The sequence below is a fragment of the Triturus cristatus genome, chromosome 8 (genome assembly GCF_964204655.1).
Source record: "Triturus cristatus chromosome 8, aTriCri1.1, whole genome shotgun sequence".
In the NCBI taxonomy this organism is placed as follows: Eukaryota; Metazoa; Chordata; class Amphibia; order Caudata; family Salamandridae; genus Triturus; species Triturus cristatus.
In genome coordinates this window covers 1,461,250,781-1,461,274,576 of record NC_140591.1, presented here as the reverse complement: position 1 = coordinate 1,461,274,576, position 23,796 = coordinate 1,461,250,781, and the positions used below count along the sequence as shown (strand labels likewise).

At 42.8% G+C, this 23,796-nt stretch overlaps 1 protein-coding gene across 7 annotated transcripts in view; it reads left to right on the top strand.

Moving 5' to 3' along the window:
• Nucleotides 1-21,290: 21,290 nt before the first annotated feature.
• The window catches only part of EMSY (EMSY transcriptional repressor, BRCA2 interacting), a 402,733-nt gene continuing 400,227 nt past the window's right edge, over nt 21,291-23,796 (top strand). For 5 of the 7 annotated variants that reach the window (XM_085623278.1, XM_085623276.1, XM_085623275.1 and 2 more), the window contains exons 1-2: nt 21,293-21,403; nt 22,699-22,802. In XM_085623278.1, the coding sequence (XP_085479404.1) occupies nt 22,733-22,802 (70 nt within the window). In that variant the 5' untranslated portion in view covers nt 21,293-21,403; nt 22,699-22,732. Of the gene's footprint in view, nt 21,404-22,698; nt 22,803-23,796 lie in introns of all 7 variants that reach the window. The other 2 variants (XM_085623273.1, XM_085623279.1) reach the window with 1 other exon arrangement.

Sequence of the window (23,796 nt, the reverse complement as noted above, 5' to 3'; positions counted from 1 at the left end):
CCTCTCTATGAAAGCAAAACTAGAGCACTTCCCGTCCCACAAAACAGTATTGCATTAAAAACATGAACAAATATGAAATGTCTTACTCCGGTGAGTGATCTCTCACCCGAAGTCCTCACCCGAAAAGCCTTGTGGCTGTTGGCATCCAAGGTAGTGAGGCGCCATGACTTCCTCTTGACTAACGTTCACCAAAGTTTGTGAAGAGCAAATACAGATGTAAAGTGCCCTTCAACCAAATGACGCCTCACCCGATTGCCGTAGATCTGTGGCCTTAAACTCCAACATATAAAATCTGCCCAGATTGCTGGTGAACAGGACAATGGCAAATTGCAAGTGAAAGAACACCGCGAAGATCATGGAGGATGATGTTGAACTTTATTGTTCGAACAAAGCGATTGGCAAAATGTATAGCAGGCTGGAAACTGCTAGGAACTGCGGAAACACAAAATGGCTGCATGCACTGGTGACGCCGCGCCGGACGGCTCCTGGCATCCCTGTGCACCAAGCACGCCCAACAGCAATAAGCCTAACAGACGTCACAATGAGGAGGAATCACAGGGCAGCAGATAAGGGTGCGCGAGCTCCGTGTTTGTTTAAATATGTGGCAACGGTTCAACTGCCAAAGTGCAGCCATATCCAGATTGGGCAGCTAAAACGGCAAAATTGAACAAAATACTCACAGACACTAAACAAGGCACGGCCAGGAGACACTGCATCATTAATCAAAAGTACGGGCTCACAAGCGGTGTCAAAATTCCCACAACAAGTCACCAGTGCCACTTCTTATGAGGTGTAACTCTACAGCGTTATTCACTGCCACCTTTTATCAGCACAGGCTCCTCCAAAATCAGTCCTGAAACACGGATCCTGTCACTGGCTCCGCCACTGCACTTCCCCGAACACAGATCCAGACCTGCTTGCTCCTCTGTTGTGCTTGTAAGAAGACACAACCAGCCTCTGTAGATGGAGCGCGGTAATGCACACTTCTGGTTCCTCATAAGTAAGTGCTACCTTTAACATCCATTGCAGCGCCAGACTTCATGAGCTCGACAGTTTATGAGCATCAAATTCACGTTTATGAGCATCAAATTCACGCTGCTGAGTAGACAACTAGGCACTGACACACTTAAGGTTGTTTGATGTGCTGACAGACCATGTAAATGAAAGATTCATGCCATGAAAGTCACAGTTGCCAGTTTTCCCTGCACCAATCACTGCTGCCAATTCCCAAGAACCAGTTGGTACTGCCACACCAAATTAGTAGCTTGTCCCACGATGGTAGAAAGAACAGCTGGGCAAGAACAACTACTCCAAGACAGTAGGGTGGCAGCAATCTCCACAGTAGTAGAAGTCCAAAGAGATTCTTGTACAGAAAAAGAAAGTCCAAAAGGAACTGGCACTTACATGTTAGGGCGACCAATGGTGTGGTCACTGGTGGGGCTCTTGAGTGCCAGCTTCCTCAAAATACGCAGCTTATAAGTTCTCTGGAAGTTACTTTTACTTGAAAGTCCTTTAGGTTTCACAAACCATAATCAATTGAAGTAACATACACGTAGGTTCTTCCAAATCGTCGCCAGTGTTAAAATGAGGATTGTCTCGTAGACAGGTCACGTAGAAGTAAGTTGTAGGTTTATTAATTAAGTTACAGTTTCAGATAAAGGAAACTGGAAGGTGGTAAAGTACATGTAATGCCCCACCAGGAGCAGCCTCCCTGCTGCTCAGCCCATCTCACCAACTGACATCTCCTCAAGTCCCACACACTCAACATTACAAATGACATCACTCAGACTGAGCAGCAGGGCAAAGCACAGGAATAGGGAAGATGTACCAACCAACAACAATCAGGTTATAGCAGGCGTCTACAGATGCTTCACTTTGGATTGTCGCAAAAAACAGTTAGGGTTCTAGTTTTCTTATCAAAGAATGTATGTGGCTGTTGCTGATACAGCTGATACAGATGCTACGTCGCTCGGTGTGCCCGGGGAAAAGATAGGGAGCGCTCAAATTTATTTCTGTTTGCTCATCCGAAAGGTCTCTCTCGTGCCACGTTACTTTAGACGATTGGGTTGATCTGGTTCACTCGCTATCAGTTTCCTTGCCCATATCATTTGCGGCAAACTCCTGTAGATTTAGCATGTATTCCCCTTTTATATGTCCTTGTACGAAATCTCCGGCTTTCCTGCTTGCCTGTAGAGTATGCATCTGCTGGAGCGGGTAATGCAAAATTTTGTATACCCTCCCCAATTTGCATGTTTTTCTAATTAGACTTATTAATTAATTATAACCGTAATCTACCTTATTAATAATTGAAATACACGTGGAATTGCATTTGCATGGCCAAATTAATACGTAAACTAAATTGTGTATGCATACTAATAATAGACAATTAGAATATTGCATGATATTTGTTGCTTTTGTGATGTATTTGTGATTTGTGCTTTATTAAGTGAGTATAAACCACTTGAGTGTTGCTTTCTGCTAGATAAATACACACACATATGGGTATTAGCGAGGGAATAACATTTTATTAGCCATTTCTATGTATTAATTGCGTTTTGTGTTTCTTTTGCTTAAGTTGACCATTTGAGCCTGCCACAAAATGGCCGCCTCCTGTACCTGACACGACTGACGATGCTCCACGAGGTTTTGGGTGAAGTGCGCCTGCGCTAACACAAGCTACAGTGGCCTCGTCATGACCCTAACCAGACTGTACCCACCAAGGTCGCCCTGGGAAGCAAGCCAGCTTTCTGAAGAACAATAAGATGTCTCTTAAAACCGGAACAAGCAAGTGTGATGACCTAAGGGACAATTTTTCATGTGAACTCTGTCAGACGATCTCTGATTAACCAATCAGAAGAGCCGAAAACCAATATTTGTTACTTTTTGACATTAAAATCACTATAAATGATGGTAGAATGGTGAGGTTAGGACTGCGACAGAGACCCTTCTTCCGATCGTTCTTTGGTTCCTGACGTTATGTTGACGGAGAGGACGGTGACACTGCAGGACAGCTGTTGCCCTGAATCTTTGACAGACTGAACTGATGCCCAAATTTTGACTTAGAGGACGACAATTAGCCAGAATAGGTAAATATGATGATTGGCGGCTTGAATGACAAATGATTTAACCTGCATTAATTAGATAAAGATTGATTTGATTAAATTACCAAACGAGTTGGGTTGTTTATTCATAGAAAATGAATTAATTTGAAGAGAATAGAGAATTAGAAATTAACCTAAACCAGCAACAGCAGATTGATCGCCAATCTATGAAAGGAATATCAAAGGTGGACTATAGGGCCTAATGAGTCAAAGGTTATGTAGATTTATTGCTCATTAGGGCGGAGAGGTATTTTCTTTCATATCAGCGTTTGGAACAAATCACCTCCCGAGAAATACAGACTGAAGAGGAATGAATGTTGGTGTTATGGGCCCCACCAGTGATTATATTGATTGCGTGTGTTTGTGAGATCTTTGGTCTGTGACGGAGGGAGGGATTTTGGATTCCACGCTGCAGCAGTTTTTCTGGTAGCAGAGTTATGGTTTGTTATTGTTTTGGTTTGGTGATTATTGCTTGTATATAGCTTATTGATTATTGGTTATTGATTAGTATTGATTTATGTACTAACACTCTATGTTGAGTTGCATTGAGTTCTATGTCGTTAGCACGGCTTCTGGGATGTAGGAAGTCAGAAGTTTGTAACGATCCGTAGTAGAGCAGAGGTAAGCGCTGCTCTCGGGAAAGACGGAATTGTTGTTGCCCTGTAGGTACACAGGGGAAACGTGTAGCGATTGAAGTTGCACGACGCATTGTCTGGGTTCGATTCAGTAGCATCGTCGTGTGTTGCCATTAGAGACATTTTCTGTGTGAGAGAAGTGTATATGATAGCGAAGGTTACCTGTTAAATTTTGGTCTTAGGTACCAGGGATCCAACTGGCATTCCGATAACGCTTATCACTGGAAAGGTAATAGGTATTCTCTGAGCTTGCTAGAAGGACAGAACAGAAGGAAGCGCTGTTTTGTTAACGAGAGTTATAATTCTGTAGTAGGACAGACTGTTCGCTGTTCTCGGGAAAGACAGGATTCTGTGTGAATGTACTACAGTTTTCCGTATGACAGTGTACGAATGAAAAGGCATTCTGATTAATTGCGAAACTCTGGTTTTATTTCTCAGGAGCATTGGGTCTCCAACTAGGTGTCTTAATTCTAGAGAAGCGGTTAGTTGATGCTTGTTAGAAGGGTGAAGTAGAGGGATGTGCTACTTTATCAACGGAAGTAACGATTCCGTAGTAGGGCAGAGGTAAGCGCTGCTCTCGGGAAAGACGGAATTCTCGTGAGAAAGGTCTTTTACTATTCTTTGGTTAGCGAAGCGGACAATGGAGACGTTTCTATGTTGTTACTAACAGAATTGTAGAAATTGAAACAAAAACTTACTGAGCGGATTTGTGAAGGAGGGGTAGACAGGAGCAGGAGCTGCTGCAGCGGCTGCTGACGTCAGAACGACCGCGCTGGGATTGGACAGTCGGTCAGAACTGTAAAACGCTCCGGATTGGTGCGTTAGTGTATGCCGCGCTAGGAGTGGAGAATTACAGGGTAACGTAGACGCACCGGATTGGTGTGTAAGTGTGAGTCGTGCTGGGATTGGAAAAACTACAGGGTGACGTAGATGCTCCGGATCGGTGCGTTAGTGTGAGTCGCGCTACGATTGGACAGAATAGCAGCATAATTGTAAGGAAAGACTAGCGATACACAGAAGACAGGAAAATGTATTACGATCCTCCATAAAAGGAGAAAAAGTCATGGTTTGGTAAAATTAAAAGGTGGTTTAAAAAGGACAAACCGGTTGTGACAAGGGAAGGACAGTTACTTCCTCCACCGAAAACCCCTACATCCTTTATGGTTGCGAAATATGGATATCATACTTGTATTTGGTTAGATAATTGGGTAAAATATACGAGGAATGACGGAGTCCACGCATTTCCAGAACATAGTTCATTTAATTTGGCCATTTTGAGAAACTTGAGAGAGAAAATGATGACTTTAGAACCAAGACCTAGACCGACACAGTTTGAGGCATTGACAGAATGGGAAGATGAGATGCATGAACGAGAGAGACAGAGAAGTGGTGAAAGATATAGGTACATGTTTGGTCGACAGTATGGACATGAAAATCATAATGATCGAATGAGAAGATGGCGGGAAGCGAGTATGACTGAGGGTCTGTTCCCCGTAAGAACTGTAGGAGAGAATGAAGGAAGAAAGTGTGTAGAAAAAAGACATAATGTAGAATCGAGAGGGTATGGAGTGAATGAATCAGAAGATGATGTTCTTGATGACATGTTTTATAAAAATCCACCACCGTATCGACCAGAACCAGAAATATTAACACCAAGTGCTCCAATGAAAGAAACATTACGAATTATTAAAACAGAACCAATGACACAGAACTTAGAAAAGAGTAACCCTATTAGAGAAGTAGAAAGAAAAGCAAAAAATAGAACAAATGGTGAAAATTCAGCAGATTTGGCAAAAACCACATTAGAATTAACAGAGAAAATAAGGGAATTGACTAAAAATCTAGAAGCTGTAACAGTTCCAGTGACAATAGGTCCAGTAATGCCCATTTTCGAAAAACAAAAAGATAGCGAACATTGCTTACCAGTTCCTTATAAGAGCCATAAACAGGTTGAACAACCTCGACCGAGCCAAAATGAGAATCCATGGAGACAGACGATAAGTATGATCGAACCAAATGTTTCAAACAATCCATTCATAAGTCAGAATTTCCCTGAAAAGAGCAGAACAACAGTAGAATCATTATTAGAACCACAAAAGAATTCAGAACAAGGTAGTATAGAGAAACCAGTAGGACCAACTACGGAGGAACTAACTGAATGGTTAAGAAGCTTGCAGAGAAAAGACAAAGAATCCCAATCTATTGATGTGGCCAAGTTACGAATGGTATTGGAAGAATTAATAGTAGGGACTATCCCCATAGAGAAATTGAAAAATTACCAGGATGAGGAATTACTATTTTTGTGCAAAAGTGTGACATGGAGAGCGAAAAACCTACATGAGAGGTTAGAAGAAGTAGCAAATGAAATGGGAATAGATATGGAAAAGGTAATCGAATTGACTTCACTGAAAAGAATCTTGAAAATTTGAACACCACAGGACGGATAGGTCAGATTAAGGACATAATCATCTTATTGAGAAAATGGGGAGATGTGGATAAATGGAGAAGCAGGTGGTATAGAAAGCGAGATGATGCCTCAGACAAGACATTTGCAGCATTCCCTATAAGAGAAAAGGAAAAGGTAGTGACAGAATGCCCTATGAGAGAGATTCCAGGAGGAGGATATGTACATGTCCCATGGACAAGACAGGATAATTTATCTTTTACGAATGATTTCCCTCGACTGCGCGAAAAGCCCGTCGAGTGGTACAGGCAGGTCGACAGATTTGTAAAATTGTCTAATGTTTTATGGATTGATTTGAATAGCCTATTTGACATAATAGTACCAGCAGACTTATGGACAGAGTGAAAGTTGATGATCAACTGGCCAACTCAAGAATACCCTAGGGATCCTAAAACAGGAGCTCCAGGCCCTGAGGTAATGAAGAAATATGAACAGGTTATGGTATTTTTGAAAAACAAGGTACCCCCTAAAGAGACAGATTGGGTAAAAATTGACCGAACACATCAAGAAGGTAAAGAGTCAGTACATGCATATTATGAGAGGCTAATACTAGCTTTTAAGCAGTTTAGTGGAGATGAGAATCTGAGTGAGAAGGATTTGAGTCACTTTGTATACAGATTCGTATATGGTTTACGTCCAGAAATTGGTGAAATGATTAAACAGCATACTGTTGATTGGCAAAATAAGAAAATAGATGAAGTACTAAAACATGCTAAATACTTTAGTGATGAGATTGAGGCAAAACAGCGAAAATTGAAAGAAAAGGCTATGTGGGCACAGGCAAAGGTAGCAGAAAGGCAGGAGGCTCAATTAGTAGAACAAGCGAATAACACAGGAACAAGACAGAAATTTGGTCTTGGGAAAGGAAAGGGTAATATAGAAGAAGCTAAAAAGAAGTTCCCATACCACAATTGCGGTAGGATAGGGCATTGGAAATCCGAGTGTAAATTTCCCCCAAGTACTAACAATGAAAATCCATCATTGAACCCACAGGTGCAGCATGAGGTGAGTGGTCAACTGCAGCAACAGCAGCAGGTTATTACCCCACAGAATCAGGTGCCAAAACCGCCTTTTCCACAGAGCAGAATCTCTCAGAAGTATAGTAGTGAATCGGGATTCTACAATGAAGAACAGGTAAAAAAGCTGCCACGCGCTAGCGCTGTTTCGCAGTATTGGCTGCAACGCGATGAAAGCGTCTCAGAAGAAAGCTATTGACGGTGCCGAAGGGAGGAAGCAGAGTGCGCACTTGGCGCAACTCTAGAAGTAGACCAGACAGGACCATTTGTAGATGGGAAGGTTAATGATGAAAATATTACTTTCCTAGTTGATACTGGTGCTACTCGATCAACTGTTAGATCAGCTGATGTTAAGAATCTTTCTCTCTCGGATGAAACGATCCAAGTAGTTGGTGTATCTAACAGACAGATTAAAACTTACTTTACAGAACCAGTGAAAGTTAGCATAGGGAGATTTTCAGAGATGCACCGCTTTGTTGTGTGCGACACCAGTCCTGTGAATTTATTAGGTAGGGACCTGTTGTGCAAACTTAATTGCACTATATTCTGTACTCCAGGATGGAATGGCATTTGAAACACCAGATGATGATGTACTGTATAAGATGACCATAGTTCACAGAGAGAAAGAGGTCACTGAAACATATGCTGTATTCAACCCTGATGAATTACCTAAAGAATTGAAGCAGTCTGTAAAAGCGGAAGTTTGGGATTTCACTGGAGATGATGAAGGGCTAATGAGGAATGTAGATCCAATAAAAATAACAGTAAAGGAAGGAGTAACATATCCAAACGTTCCCCAATATAAATTGACACCTGAGATAATTGAAGGAGTAACTCCTGTAATAGAGAAAATGATCAGGCAAGGGATCTTGAGAGAAATAAGGAGCAGTCCATGTAATTCACCAATAATGGGACTGAAAAAGGTTAATGGAAAATTCAGAATAGTGCAAGATCTGAGAAAGGTGAATAAAATTGTTGTGTCATGTTGTCTCATTGTACCAAATCCATCTGTGATTTTATATCAGATTCCCCATGATGCAGAATGGTATACAGTGATTGATCTGTGCCATGCTTTCTTTTCTATCCCATTGCACCATGACAGTCAGTAAATTTTTGCATTTCGTTTCGGTGAGCCTATTTTGGCGTGGTGCCGGATTCCACAGGGGTATACTGAAAGCCCCTCAATATTTAATCAGCTACTGAAGAAGTCTTTGGAGAGTCTAGAAATGCCCAAAAGTTCAGTACTAGTCCAGTACATCGACGACCTCCTTGTGATGTCAAAAACACGTGAAGCATGTGAGGTAGATACAATAGCCTTCCTGAATCATTTGGCAGATGGAGGACTTAAAGTGTCACCATCAAAATTACAGTTTTGTAAAAAAGAAGTACAGTATTTAGGACATAACATTGAAAAAGGACTGAGAAAAATAACAATAGACAGAATCAGAATCATAAAAGGAATGAGAGCTCCCATGACTCAAAGAGAGGTGAGAATGTTTTTGGGAATGGTTGGATACTGTCGTCAGTGGATTAGTAACTTCTCTTTGATTGCAAAACCTTTGGTGCGACTGACGAGAAGTGATGTGAAAGACCCTATTGATTTAAGCAAGGAAGAATTGGCAGCATTTAAACGATTGAGAGATGGTTTGTGTGAAGCACCTGTATTAGGTATGCCTGACTATGAGAAAGAGTTTGAATTGTATTGCAGTGAGAGAAATGGATGTGCACTCTCTGTGTTGATACAGAAGCATGGAAAGATGAGGAGACCAATTGCATATTTTTCATCAATGCTTGACCCAGTAGCTGTAGCTTTACCTGGATGTTTTAAAGCGGTAGCTGCAACATGCCGAAGTTTAGAGCAGAGTGAAGGAATTGTGATGGGATATCCATTGAAAGTGTTTGTACCTCATGATGTGGCAATCCTGTTAACCAGGAGTTGTACTCAGTACATGACGCACAGCCGGCTGACTAAGTATGAAAAGGTCATATTAGGTGCAACTAATGTGAGTCTTGCGAGATGTTTGAATGTGAATCCTGCAACATTGTTGCCTGATGCTGAGAATGTGGAAGTAAGAGATGAATCAGATCATGATTGTTTGGATGTAATTAATTTTTGTACAAAACCACGACCAGATATAAAAGATGTACCTTTGCCAGAGAGTGATTTTGTGATGTTTGTGGATGGGTCTTGTTTGAGAACAGATGAAGGAGTACTGAGTGCAGCATACGCAGTGTGCACAGTCACAGCAGTAATGGAAGCATCCTATTTGAAAGGAGTAAAATCAGCCCAAGTAGCAGAACTAGTGGCCCTAACTAGAGCATGTAAAATTGGGAAAAATGTGAGAGTGACAGTGATAACTGACAGCCAGTATGGCTTTGGAGTTGTCCATGACTTTGGCCAACTATGGCTACAAAGAGGTTTCCTGACCTCGAGTGGAACTCCTATTAAGAATGCTGAGGTGGTTGGAAAATTGCTTGAGGCGATACAGCTGCCTAGACAATTGGCTGTTGTAAAATGTGCTGCTCATAGTCAAGGTGGTGATTATATCACCACAGGAAACAGATATGCCAATGACATGGCACAATATTGTGCACGAAATCAGAATTCAGTCAATCGGGCTAAGGAAAAAGAAATGTCTTCTTGCTCATTGATGTTTACCAACATTGTGGGAACATGGGAAGAAGTAAGACAGTTGCAAGAAGAGGCAGGAGATGAGGAAATGAAACAGTGTGTAAAAGCAGGATGTGCACCAAGAGAGAAAGATCATGTGTGGGTCTATCGAGATGGAAGACCAGTTATGCCTGATAGCATGATGTCTACCATGGCACGGATGTATCATGGCCAGGGACACATAGGGAGAGACGCCATGATCAGGTCATTCAAGCAGACCTGGTACAATGCAAAGTTCAGACTTGTAGCAGAAAGTTTGTGTCAAAGATGCCTAATATGTCAGCAATACAATCCTGGGAGAAAGACAGTAGTGAGTCTAGGAACAATAGGCCGAGAAGGAGGGCCTTTTACCAGAATGCAAGTAGATTTCATTGAGATGCCTCCCTGTAACAGACTGAGGTATGTTTTGGTTATGGTTTGCCTATTCTCTAGGTGGGTGGAAGCATTTCCAACAAGAAGAAATGATGGGATGACGGTAGCCAAGCTACTGCTGAGAGAGTTCATCCCTAGGTTTGGGTTCCCAGTGACAATTGAATCAGACCGAGAAGGACATTTCCATAATGAAATTGTAAAATTAATTTGTGAAGCATTGAATGTACAACAAAAACTACATTGCGCCTACCGACCAGAGGCTTCTGGTGTGGTTGAACAAATGAATGGTACTATCAAAAATAGAATAGGGAAAATGTGTTTAGCCACAGGTATGAAATGGCCTGATGTCTTGCCTCTAGTACTCATGACTATTAGATCAATTCCAGACAGAACTACAGGGTTAAGCCCACATGAAATAATCATGGGACGTGCCATGAGACACGTATTTATACCAGTCAACAAGTTGATGACTATAACTGATGACATGGTGTTGGAATACTGTAAAGCCTGGCTGACGCAGTTCATTCTGTGTTTCATCAGGTTGGAGCGGATGCCACCACTCTTGAAAAGAAGCCAGCCCATGATCTGAGTCCAGGGGACTGGGTGAGAATAAAGGTCCACAGAAGAAGAAACTGTTTGGTTCCAAGGTGGGGAAAACCAAGACAAGTCATTCTGACCACAACAACAGCTGTGAAGTGTGCTGGACTGAAAAACTGGGTCCATGCAAGTCATACATTGAGGATTCCAAATCCAGTAGACAGCACAGAAAAAGAATACTTCGATGAATCAGAATCAAGTACTGAGTCAGAAGGCGAAGAGTCAAAAACACAAGAAAACTCTGAAAGGGGGGAAACAGAACCAAGTCTAACTTTGGTCCCCAGAAGTAGATCTCTGAGAAGAAGATTACAAATTTCTGATACCAGTTCAGATTCTGAAAACGAACAAGGAACACGACGTTCCAGGAAAGAACAACGAAAGAGGAAAGGAAAAGATGAAGAAACAATAAAAGAAGTTCGTGAAAAGGAAGTACCAGATGAAAGACTGAGAGAAATTCCACCTGAAGTAACCAATTTAAGTGAACAAGGGACAGGTACAGAGAGAGAGGGACAGATTTCTGCGGAAGACCCCCGAGGAGGTGTAGGGAATTGCAACATCCAGTTAGGTGAAGGGACAAGTAGTCAGCTGGAAGATGGCGTGTCAGAGACCCGAGGAGGGACAGAAGTAGGGAAAACAAAACAAGTGGTGGAAAAGGAAATTGTTGAAAAGAAAAAGCAAGTTGAGACAGAATCTGAAGAAAGCGAAAATGAAATACCTGAAGGTCGAGTTCTAAGAAAGAGAGCTTGGAGGAATGAAAAGAACGACAAAGGAAGTAAGTTGAAAAGAGTTGCAAGGGATGACGTTTAGCCAAACAAAATAAAGAAATTGAGATATCGGCTGACACGAGTGAATTCGCCAAGGGCTGATCAGGTGAATGAAGTGACAAGTCAAGAAAAATTAAAAGAAGAAGAAACAATTGAGAATAAAGAAAGTAAAAGAACGAGGAAACCTAACCAGAAGTATAAGTCACCGGAATGGACGTACGTGGCTCTGCCTGAAAAAGGAGAAGAGGCAGCTAGTCAAGGAAATCCAGAGGAGACTGTACTGAAAGTGGTTGAAGAAGAAGAAGAATCAGAAATCCTGAGAGTAAGTTCAGGAAATTCTGTATTTGGATGACGAGAGGAAAGTGAAAAACGACGAGATGCCAAATTGAATAGATCAAGAAAGCTGTTGATGAAGAAATAATAAATTAAGTCAAAGGATAGATACTGGTAGAACCAAGTAGGTGCTTAGAGCCTTGGGTTAGAAAATTAGTTGTGAAGTAGAAGAGGCTAAGTCAAAAGACACGGTCCATTTTAGCAAAGATGGCTAACATAGATAGTAGCAAAGGTAGATGTACATTTATGAAAAGATGGTGTAAAATGTGTTGTTGTTGTACAGGATTATTAATGCTTCTGTGGAGCATACTTGCTCTTTTAATTTCTTTCAAGGTTACTGTAGATACACTAGAAGGACATACTGACAACATAACTAATATAGGGAAGGTTCCAAAGGTAGTTCCGACTAGAATAGATAATAATTATTTACATAAAGATAGGTCTATAACTGATTTTTCTAATAATGTGTTTTCAAAATTATTGTACGAATATGTAAAGACAATGGATGTAAGGGACTGCTACGTATGCATGCAGTTACCTGCCTCAGTTTCAGAAGGAGTGACTTGTCATCACCTTCCAGAAACGTATGGAATAACATGTAGTGTAATAGCTAGTTTATTTTATCAGATAGGAAAATTAGAATATTATTTTTCAGATGTAGATAATATTTGTGCGCACGTTTCTGCTATTAACAAACTAAACAAAGTAAAACCTGCTAAGGTATTAGGTGAATTTTTCTTAGAGACTAAAGAACTAACATTAGAATATATTTTTAGAAACAATTTGACTTGCAGTTTGAAGAAAGAGGAAAAGACATTCTTAGACATGGTTGAAGAAAGGTGATTGAAAATGCAAAGAAAAGCAGCAGAGGGAAAAGTGGAGAAAACAGTCTGGGATGTAGAAAGGGAAAAACATTTGAAAGGAGAAGCTAGTCCAACTATAGCTTTAGATTGGCCTCAGAAAGGGAAATTATGTATTAGAAGAAATCAAACTGTGTATGATAATTATTTTGTAGGTAATAGTGAGTGCCATAATACATACCGAATCATGGATGGGTGGGGATTTAAAGGCGGAAAAGATCCAGTCTTTCCTGGATTGTATTTTATTTGTGGGAACAGGGCATATTATTGTTTGCCAGACCATTGGTATGGCACATGTTACGTAGGTCTGGTTTTTCTGAAAATCTTTCATATGGATAGAGGAGAAGATGGTGTACATAATTTAGGTAATCATTTAGTATGTAGTAAGAGAGAATCTTGGACAGAACTTGTAGGTGATATTTTTGGAGCATTGATACCAGCAGTGGGAATATCTCTGAATGCAAACAAAATTAGACAATTGTCAACAGTAGTGGATCGCTTGTAAACAAGCACCGCTGGAGGATTTTTATTAGTAGACACTGAAATGGTTGCCATGCGTGCTATGGTAATGCAAAATCGACTTGCCCTTGATATATTATTGGCAAAAGAGGGTGGAGTCTGTGGAATGCTGAAAGTTCAACATTGTTGTACTTACATTCCTGACAAAAGTAAAAATCTGAAAAGTTATATTAAGAATATTACAGAATTGCATGCCGAAATTGCACCACTGGAGGTTGAAGGTGTATGGGAAAAGATGGGAAAAAAAATAGCAGCTATTAAAAATTTCTTAGTTAAGATAGGTAGTACATTTATAGGCAAAATATTGTTTCCACTAACGTGTGATTTTCATAATATTAGTGATAAGATTAGGTTGTATTTGTTGTAGAAATAATAAAAACAAGAAAAGATTACAAAGAGAAAAGTTAAAAAGAAAAGACAAGAAACAAGAAAGAGAATTAGAAGAGATAGAATTGGAAGAGTAGAAGGAGAGTATGTATGAATCAGCAAAAAGAGGGGAAACTGAATTATGATTAAGAGCAAGAAAACATTTAAAATTCCGTAAAATTTTGGTTGATATGGTGATAAAATCACCAAAGGGGGGATTGCTGGAGCAGGTAATGCAAAATTTTGTATACCCTCCCCAATTTGCATGTTTTTCTAATTAGACTAATTAATTAATTATAACCGTATTAATAGTTTGAAGTGAAAAGTATTAATCTACCTTATTAATAATTGAAATACACGTGGGATTGCATTTGCATGGCCAAATTAATATGTAAACTAAATTATGTATGCATACTAATAATAGACAATTAGAATATTGCATGATATTTGTTGCTTTTGTGATGTATTTGTGATTTGTGCTTTATTAAATGAGTATAAACCACTTGAGTGTTGCTTTCTGCTAGATAAATACACACACATATGGGTATTAGCGAGGGAATAACATTTTATTAGCCATTTCTATGTATTAATTGCGTTTTGTGTTTCTTTTGCTTAAGTTCACCATTTGGGCCTGCCACAAAATGGCCGCCTCCTGTACCTGACACGACTGACGACGCTCCACGAGGTTTTGGGTGAAGTGCGCCTGCGCTAACACAAGCTACAGTGGCCTCGTCATGACCCTAACCAGACTGTACCCACCAAGGTTGCCTTGGGAAGCAAGCCAGCTTTCTGAAGAACAATAAGATGTCTCTTAAAACCTTTCATGTGAACTCTGTCGGACGATCTCTGATTAACCAATCAGAAGAGCCGAAAACCAATATTTGTTACTTTTTGACATTAAAATCACTATAAATTATGGTAGAATGGTGAGGTTAGGACTGCGACTGCGACAGAGACCCTTCTTCCGATCATTCTTTGGTTCCTGACGTTATGCTGACGGAGAGGACGGTGACACTGCAGGACAGTTGTTTCCCTGAATCTTTGACAGACTGAACTGATGCCCAAATTTTGACTTAGAGGAGAACAATTAGCCAGAATAGGTAACTATGATGATTGGCGGCTTGAATGACAAATGATTTAACCTGCATTAATTAGATAAAGATTGATTTGATTAAATTACCAAACGAGTTGGGTTGTTTATTCATAGAAAATGTATTAATTTGAAGAGAATTAGAAATTAACCTAAACCAGCAACTAGCAGATTCATCGCCAATCTATGAAAGGAATATCAAAGGTGGAATATAGGGCCTAATGAGTCGAAGGTTATGTAGATTTATTGCTCATTAGGGCGGAGAGGTATTTCCTTTCATATCAGCGTTTGGAACAAATCACCTCCCGAGAAATACAGACTGAAGAGGAGTGAATGTTGGTGTTATGAGCCTGACCAGTGAATATATTGATTGCGTGTGTTTGTGAGATCTTTGGTCTGTGACGGAGGGAGGGATTTTGGATTCTATGTCAGGACAGGAGGCTCCGATTATGCTTTCTCATTTCTTTATTAGAAATGCCCAGCAGCCAATTAGAAGAACCGTTGTAGAACGAAAAAACTACAGTACCCATGAGCACCAGGGTACCACGTGAACAACCATAGAGTCTCACATATAAAAGATAATGCCAGTGAAAGTACGTCCTCTTTCTTTGCTGCTCCGCAGCCAGTTAAGTGTTTCTTATTTGTCTATTACTAATGTGTTGATACTTTGTTGCTATTTTCTTGTCTAGATACGGCTTAATACGCATGCTTCGGTGCTCTATTTGCATTGCTACTTTGTTGCCGCTTCTAGCGCATTTCGTTTCAGGTTCGCGGTGTCTTCACACACGCGCGTTGCTGTGCTGGGAGCGTGTGTCACCTCCCGAGGTCCGGACGCTCGTCGGAGCGTCCGTGCTCGTTTTTCAGGTGGAGTGGGAGTTCTGGGGCAGTGAGACTCGCGCTTTCACGCGCGAGCTCATTTTTTCATTTCTAACTCGAGGCGGCCGTTACCGCGCATGCGCGGCGGCCATTTTCAGTGTTTACATTGTGTTCCTCACGGAGCTAAACAGAATCGGCTGTTTTACACGCCGCTGCCCACAGCCTCACAAGTTAGTCAGCCCCATCGACGCCCATTGTTTTTTCAAGGCTTTGGGCTGTATAATAGCGCATAGGCTCTGCCTAGAGTGATTGTGCAGCAAGCCCTCCCTCCACAATTTATTTATTTATATATTTGGGTCAGGTTTCTCTACCTTTCCTACTGGCTTGCTGTGGGGTTATTCACTCCCCCTGATTTGTGCCTTTGGCATATATATAACACTCGGAGTATCATTTTGTGGGCTTTATTGTCACATTTCTGTGTCAGAAATGGAGGAATATTTTGATGACGATGATTACTCCTTTGAAGAGGATGACTCTAGTTTTCTAGAGCAGGATCTAGTGGAAGCTTTGGATCAAGGGGTTACTCACTCCGTTAATAAGGCCCTGGTCCACGCCATTAATCCCCTGAAACGTCATTTGACGAACTACGCCAAACAACAGGGTTGGTTGCCTCCTTCCAGTTCCTCCAAATCTCCGGCTAATCCGCATAGATCGGATTTTAAAAGACTGGCTAAATCTTTAGCCTCAGAAAAAGCTTCCTCCTTGCCTTCAGTGGGCGCCTCTGCCTCTTCTGGACTTCTAACTGATTCCGATGGTCCTCCTTCCTCTCCTTCGGACCAGGATGTTCCGCCTCCACGCAAGAAGTCTCGTAAGGAGCATTATGTCGATGCTCCCACTCACCCTCAGGTCCTTACATTTGAACCTTCTGAACTTTATCATCCTCATTCCTCTTCCTGGCTCCCTTCCCCTGCTGTTGCAGCCTATGTTCAGGCGCACATTCGGCAGCCCTTCGAAAAGGATGTTAGGGCTCGCCTTCGTTCTGAGTGCCCTCGCCCGGATCTCGCAGATCACCTGGCAGACACTCCAGAGATTGATCCAACTATGCTGTCATACCTCAAAAAATTTGCAAAGGATCCGAAGAAGGGTCTTGACAGGTCCTGGCATTCCTGTCAGGATAAAATGCTGGATTTACTGGAACCACTCACTAAAATTCTGGATCTGGGATTTCAAGCCAAAGAATCCTCTTCCCTTGTGGATCCTGACGACCTGATCGAATGGGCTCAAAGGGCTATTTGCCAGTTAGGCAATGCTAATTGTGCAATTTCGAGCGAGCGTCGTCGCTCTATTTTGCTAAAAATCGATCCAAAATTAGCGGAACTGTCTACTTCCGAATCTGGTCCGGTGGCTCAGGGTCTTCTTTTTGGCCAACCTTTTCTAAAGGAATTGACGAAATTTGTTGCAACCTTCAGCGGTCTGGATAAAGCTCAAGCTTCCATCAAACGAGCTCTTCGTCCGGTTTTTGCCAGGGCCGGACGACATAGGGGACGCTCGTTCGGCCGTGGATCTCATCATCCCTCCCAGAGGGGATTTCAGTCCCAGAAAGGCGGAGGTCAAGACTCTGGATACAACTCCCGCTCCAATTTCTACCCTTCCCGCAAAGGGAGGGGTCAATTTCGAAAGGGCCGTGCAGGTGGAAACCAGGGAGCCTACCACGACTCTAACACCTCAGGTGAGTCTGATTCCTTTTTCCGACGTGATTCTGGGGGGCAGAATACGATTTTTTCTCCACAACTGGCGTCTAATCTCAGACGATGCTTGGGTTCTGCAAACTGTTCAAGGTTTCAAAATAGAGTTTTATCAATCCCAGCATCAGTACCTTCCTCCACACCCCCTAACTTTTTCTCTTCAGGACCAAAGTTTTATCTCGGCGGAGATCGAATCCCTCCTCAAAAAAGGGGCAATCATTCCATCCATTCCCCACCCTCAAGGGTTCCTCAGCACTATTTTCCTGGTTCAGAAAAAAGGGGGCGGCAATCGCCTGGTCCTCAATTTGAAGGAGTTCAACGGAAATGTCGTTTACAGACACTTCAAAATGGAGGAGATTCATCTATTGCGCAATCTTCTTCGCGAGGGGGATTAGATGGTTCGGCTCGACCTCAAGGATGCGTATCTTTCGATTCCTATTTTCAAGCCTCACCGCCGATTTCTTCAATTCAGTTGGCAGGGGACGCGGTACGAATACACGGTTCTTCCATTCGGCCTCTCGTCAGCACCTTGGTGCTTCACGAAGCTTCTGAGGCCCGTCGCGGAATGTCTTCGTGCTCGGGGTGTCCGCTTAATAATTTATCTCGACGACATTCTTATCATGGCGGACAGTCCCCTCACAGTCTTATCGCATCTGGAGTGGTCTATCGACCTTTTACAATCTCTGGGGTTTCTTGTCAATCCTCAGAAGTCAATCTTGAATCCTACTCAGGTGATAGAGTTTCTGGGCTTCCAGGTGAATTCCCTTTCCTGTCAACTTCTTCTGCCAAACCAAAAGATTCGGTACATCAAGAGGGAATTGAGGTCGGTTCTTTCCAAACAGACTGTGTCGTTGAGATCGTTAGCACGTGTAGTAGGTCTTTTAGCTTCTTCCATTCAGGCGATCTTTCCGGGCCCTCTTCACTACCGGGCACTTCAAAGGTTGAAAATTCGTCATCTCCAAAAAGGTCTTCGATATTCGGATCTGATTCCCCTTTCACAGGATGCGAGGGACGAGATGCAGTGGTGGCTAGACCACATGGAGGCCTGGAATGGGCGAGCCCTGTTCGGCTCCTCTCCGGATCTGGTGATAGAATCCGATGCCAGTCTATGGGGTTGGGGAGCCCGCTGCGGTCCCGTCTCGACAGGGGGTCGGTGGTCCTCCCAGGAACTGTCTCTTCACATAAACTGCCTGGAACTCCTGGCGGGTTCCTTTGCGATCCGGTGTTTTTCTCCTCTCCAGTCCAATTGCTGCATTCTGCTCCGCATGGACAATGTTTCGGCAGTCCGGTATGTCAACAAGTTAGGAGGAACGAGATCCAAGATTTTGGCGGAGATCGCCAAGGATTTTTGGCACTTCTGTCTTCAACAAAAGATCACAGTTATTGCCGAATATCTTCCCGGCTGTCACAATCAGATTGCAGACTGGAACTCTCGTCATCTTCGCGATTTCAGCGATTGGCGCCTTCATCCGCGCATCTTTCGCAACCTCCTTCGGACTTGGGGTCAATGTCACCTAGATCTGTTCGCTTCTCGCCTGAACACTCAACTCCCTCTGTTTTTCAGCTGGAGACCGGATCCGAAAGCCCAAGCCACGGATGCGTTCCTGCAAACTTGGCCGTCAACTCTCTGTTATGCCTTTCCCCCGTTCATGATGATCCCCAGGGTTCTGGCTTACTCGAAACGCTTTCAAACAGAGCTAATCCTAATTGCTCCGCTGTGGCGAGCTCAAGCGTGGTTCCCGGTTCTTTTGGAAATGTGCTGTGCGGTTCCGTTCCTTCTTCCCCAGAAGTGGAATCTGTTGTTGGATCCCCTCGGCAATCCGCATCCCCTTGTTCTGTCAGGCACTCTCCTTCTGTTGGCGTGGCGAATTTCGGGGATCGCTGGTCGCTCCCAGGCCTTTCATGCGACGCTTCCAAATTCATCGGTGATGCCTGGTCTCCCAGTACTCACAAACGATATAAGGCTTCATGGAAACGATGGTGTGATTGGTGTGTTCAGCGGGAAGCTGATCCCACTTCAGCGGATGTGGCTATGATTATTAATTTTCTAGCCTCTCTCGCTTCCTCTGGTTTGGCTTATCGTACGGTCAACAACTTCCGTTCCGCAATCTCAGCGGCTCATGTTCCTATCGATGGTAAGCCTGCAGGTGAGCATCCCTTGATTTCCAAATTGCTTAAGGGCATTCGCTTATCGAATCAACCGTGCCCTAAATATGTCTCGTTGTGGGATGTCTCCATTGTTTTGAGGTTTCTGGAGGCTTGGCCTCCTAATTCCTTGCTTTCCCGCAAGCAACTCTCTGCCAAACTGACTATGCTGTTATGTCTTGTTTCTTGCAAACGAGTCTCTGATGTGCGTGCGTTAGACTTGGCAGGGCGTAGTTTTACACCCGAGGGTGTCACTTTTCTTATTTCTAAACGCACCAAAACGGCTACTTCTTTTGTTACCTATCCTTCATTTCCTCACCATCCCAACCTTTGCGTTGTTCAGTGTGTCAAGGATTATGAGGTATGTACTGCCCCTTTCCGTTCAGATCCACAGGGTCAATTACTTATTGCTTTGCAAAAACCTTTTCGTCCGGTTACGCCTGCTACTTTAGCGCGCTGGGTTAGATGGCTCTTGTCTGAGGCTGGAATTGATGTTTCCATTTTTGGTGCTCATTCGGCTCGTGGGGTTATGGCCTCTAAAGCGTTCTCGATGGGTGTTTCATTATTGGACATCATGAAAACCGCAGATTGGTCTTCTGACTCTGTGTTCAAAACTTTTTATTACAAACCTATTGAACATATTGCTTCTGTAGTGGTGGATAAGCTTTGAACAAGCATAATCGGAGCCTCCTGTCCTGACATAGAATTAAAAATTTGCAAACATTCGTGACAAGAATTTTCAATTCTATTAAGGACAAGGAGGCGAGGATTATCCCACCCAAGGTCATGACTTATTCTCATGTTTTCAATGTCATAGTTGCATTCATTTATGTTTAATGCGTTGGTCTTTTCTCTTTTTTACCCCCCCCCCCCTTCTGTTGTTAACTTCACTCTCTTTATGGGATGAATATTACGGCTCTGCCTTTCTTTTCAGGTTCTGACCCCAAATAGCGGTCTTTCTGTTCCACCTGCTTCTTTGCTTGGATGGTCTGCTGCCTCCTGTATTCGGCGTTTGCTGTGTTTACTTTCGTCAGGGTGATTCCGGCTGTTGCTGATGGACTCTGTTACCTGGCATTCATCGTTTTCCATTGGACTTCCTGTTTCCTGTGAACTGTTCCTCACCAAAGAAAGAGGACGTACTTTCACTGGCATTATCTTTTATATGTGAGACTCTATGGTTGTTCACGTGGTACCCTGGTGCTCATGGGTACTGTAGTTTTTTCGTTCTACAACGGTTCTTCTAATTGGCTGCTGGGCATTTCTAATAAAGAAATGAGAAAGCATAATCCTCGCCTCCTTGTCCTTAATAGAATTGAAAATTCTTGTCACGAATGTTTGCAAATTTTTAATTCCACGCTGCAGCACATCCATGTTGCTGAGTAGTAACAACACTTACAACGATACACAGAACGAGCATTAGTGTTCCATACCTGAATTTAAATAGAAATTTTAAAAATGTGTTCCAGTATTCACAAGTAAGCATCAGACAACAGTGCGTTATTTAACTTCACTCCAGTGTTAGTTTGACTTATCAATAAAATAGGATGTTATTTTTAATGTGTTTATATTTGACAGGTATGGGTATTTAAAAAGAGAACCACGAAATATTACCAGACGCGGGATCATCATTTCACTTTTGCCTGTATTTTGTAAGTCGCTTCAAACATTTACTCTAAAGAAATATCTAATTATAAATTTTTACATCTCCCCTCAGTAGTCCTTTGTTTGTGTCACAGGTAGAGAAGCTAGTTGTCTTTGTTAAAAACTTCAACTCCCGGCATGCCAACGCTACACGCACGCGCACTAGTGCCCGCGCCATCTTTACCATCTTTAGAACCGCAGTTAGGAAGGCTACCCCTGTTGTTGTGTGTTTCTGCAAGCCACTGGTTCACCGATGCTTCCGGGGAAGGTGGGTACGGCTCCTCGGGTAATGGGAGGAGGATCAAGTTGCCAGGGCAGCGCCCTTTCCTTGTCACAGGCAGCTTCTTTATGTCTCTGTGGCCATAGATGATAAAGCTACCCCTGTCACTGAGCCATGGCGCCCCCTTCTCCAAGTCACCAGAGAGCTCCGTAGTCCAATGTCAGACCTGCTCGATAACGGGTTGCCCTTAACATTCTCTGACGGTCCTGCCGACGAATATATGACCTTCCTCAAAGCCCACCTAGTGACAGACGTCTGCCTACCCAATGAATATATACTGGCAATCCTACATAATAAATTGCCTCAGTTTCCTCACAACTCTTCTTCCTATCTACTGTTGTATCCAGCCCAATATCCCTGTTGCTTCTCACAGTCATCCGGATGCTCCTGAAGTCTTTCCACTGCCCATAAACGTTGTTTTTATATTGTCTGCCCCTCACGATTTTCGCTGCATCGCCCAGCTTTCCTCTCCAGGTCAATGCTGCCCTTTCCCCAATTTCCATGCACTCCTCTTGCCCTCTCTCTATTTCTAGCCAGCCTCACCCATACTTTCTTGGCATTTTCAGTGCTGCTACCCTAAGCCAATGTTTTGCTCTCCCTCCCCCTTGCACTGCTATCTACCCAGACACTACTCCCTGTAATGATGTATTTCAGTAGGGTGTCACTAGGGTTGTATGAGCTGAAGGGGACACCGTTTATGCTCCTGTGTCAAGGCGTTTACTGGAATAAATATAAGCGCTCGACGCCTCGTCAGGGGTAGTAAGCGCTCTGTAAATGCAATCTACAATTTCATGCACGACTGACACTTGTGAGACCCGTCTTTACACTCCACTCTACGCTGCCCTGTTATCCCTGCCTTCTGCACTGCTCTCGCTCCAAGTACTTCTTCCTTCACTCTAGTTCTTCGCTGCTCTCCGACGCCTTTCTTTCTTAGAACTCTTCACTGCTCTCCTCCACAGCCCCTGCACCGCCCCTTCCCTGCGGTGCTCTCTGGCCTTTTTTTTTTTTTTTTTGCATTCTCCGCCTCCCTTTTCTGTACTCGTCCCCAGTTTCCGCTGCGTCGCCTTCTACATATGTTTGATGCCAGCGGCGAGCGAGTTATGCAAATGGGGGTAGCACTAGCAGTGCATAGGTTTGAGCAAGCATATTCAAGGTTAACCCCGAATAAGCAAAATACAGGCCACTTACTAATCACTCGTGGAAACCATCACGTTTGAAGCTCAACTGGAGTTCGCTAGTTGGGAGAAGTCCATCCCTTCATACCCTGTAACTTGCTTCTGCAGGGAGGAAGCTGTTCTGTGACCTGAATGCAGAAAGATGCCCGTGGTATGGCCAACACTCCTGGATCTGAGCAGGGATGAGTGCAAGAGGATTCTGCGCAAGTTGGGTAAGATAAAGTATTTTGCAGTTGTTTACCTGCTTACTGTTTGCCATGTTTTAACTCCTTGTACGTTCTTCGTCTCAGCTGTTTGTTGTAATTCGATGGCAGCGATCGTATGTGATCTAAAGTGCTCTGTTGCAGAAAAATAAGTTTCAATCCAGTGTCATACACGAGCAGCAATTATTGCGCGTGTGCCTTTTCGCAGGTGTTACAGTGAAATAGTTTTAATCAGCCTTTGCCTGATGTTTGGGATGGAATACAGATTATTCTTTGTCTTAGTACGACCGTAGTTAGTTTTGTTTTTTTCTAGTTCCTGCCAGTGGGTGCAGGGCTGTGTTTGGGCATCCAACCTCTTATAAAGATTTGTATCGAACCTGGTCTCTGTAACATACAGACGATACGCACGTTTTGAAAATGGTATGTGTGTGTTTATAGAACTGGGGAAGAAAAGTGCAAAATGTTTTGCAAGCAGGTGTTCTTGTATAATACTAAAGTATATCTGGCTACAAATCAGAGTCCCACTGACCTGCTCTAAGGTTATTTTAAGGATTGTGCCTTGCCTTAAAGTTTCTGTAGATTTTGAAACGCCGGTCAGCTGCCTTAGGTTTGCATCAGGTTATGGGGTTGCAGCCCTTTTTGTGGATGCTGGATGAGGTGAGATATCAAATTGAACCTGCTGTAATTGAGTGAGTACAGTACCTGAACCTTTGTGTTACTGATGTGCCTTCAGAGCTGTATAATCCTGTTCTTGTGCCCTTCTCTAAGTGACCACTTCATGTCAACATTCTAGAAACATTATAGCAACATGGTACAACGATTTGAGAGGTGCATGAGTTTTGGTTTTTATTTTTATTTCATATTTTTATGCTTTCGGAGTCAAAGGAGACAGAAGAATGATGAAAGATGAGCGTGTGGGTATAACCTATGTAACCATAAACTTATTGGTGGCTTACACATGTACTGCTTATGTGGATATATTCAGTTGGAGGACCTTATTGGT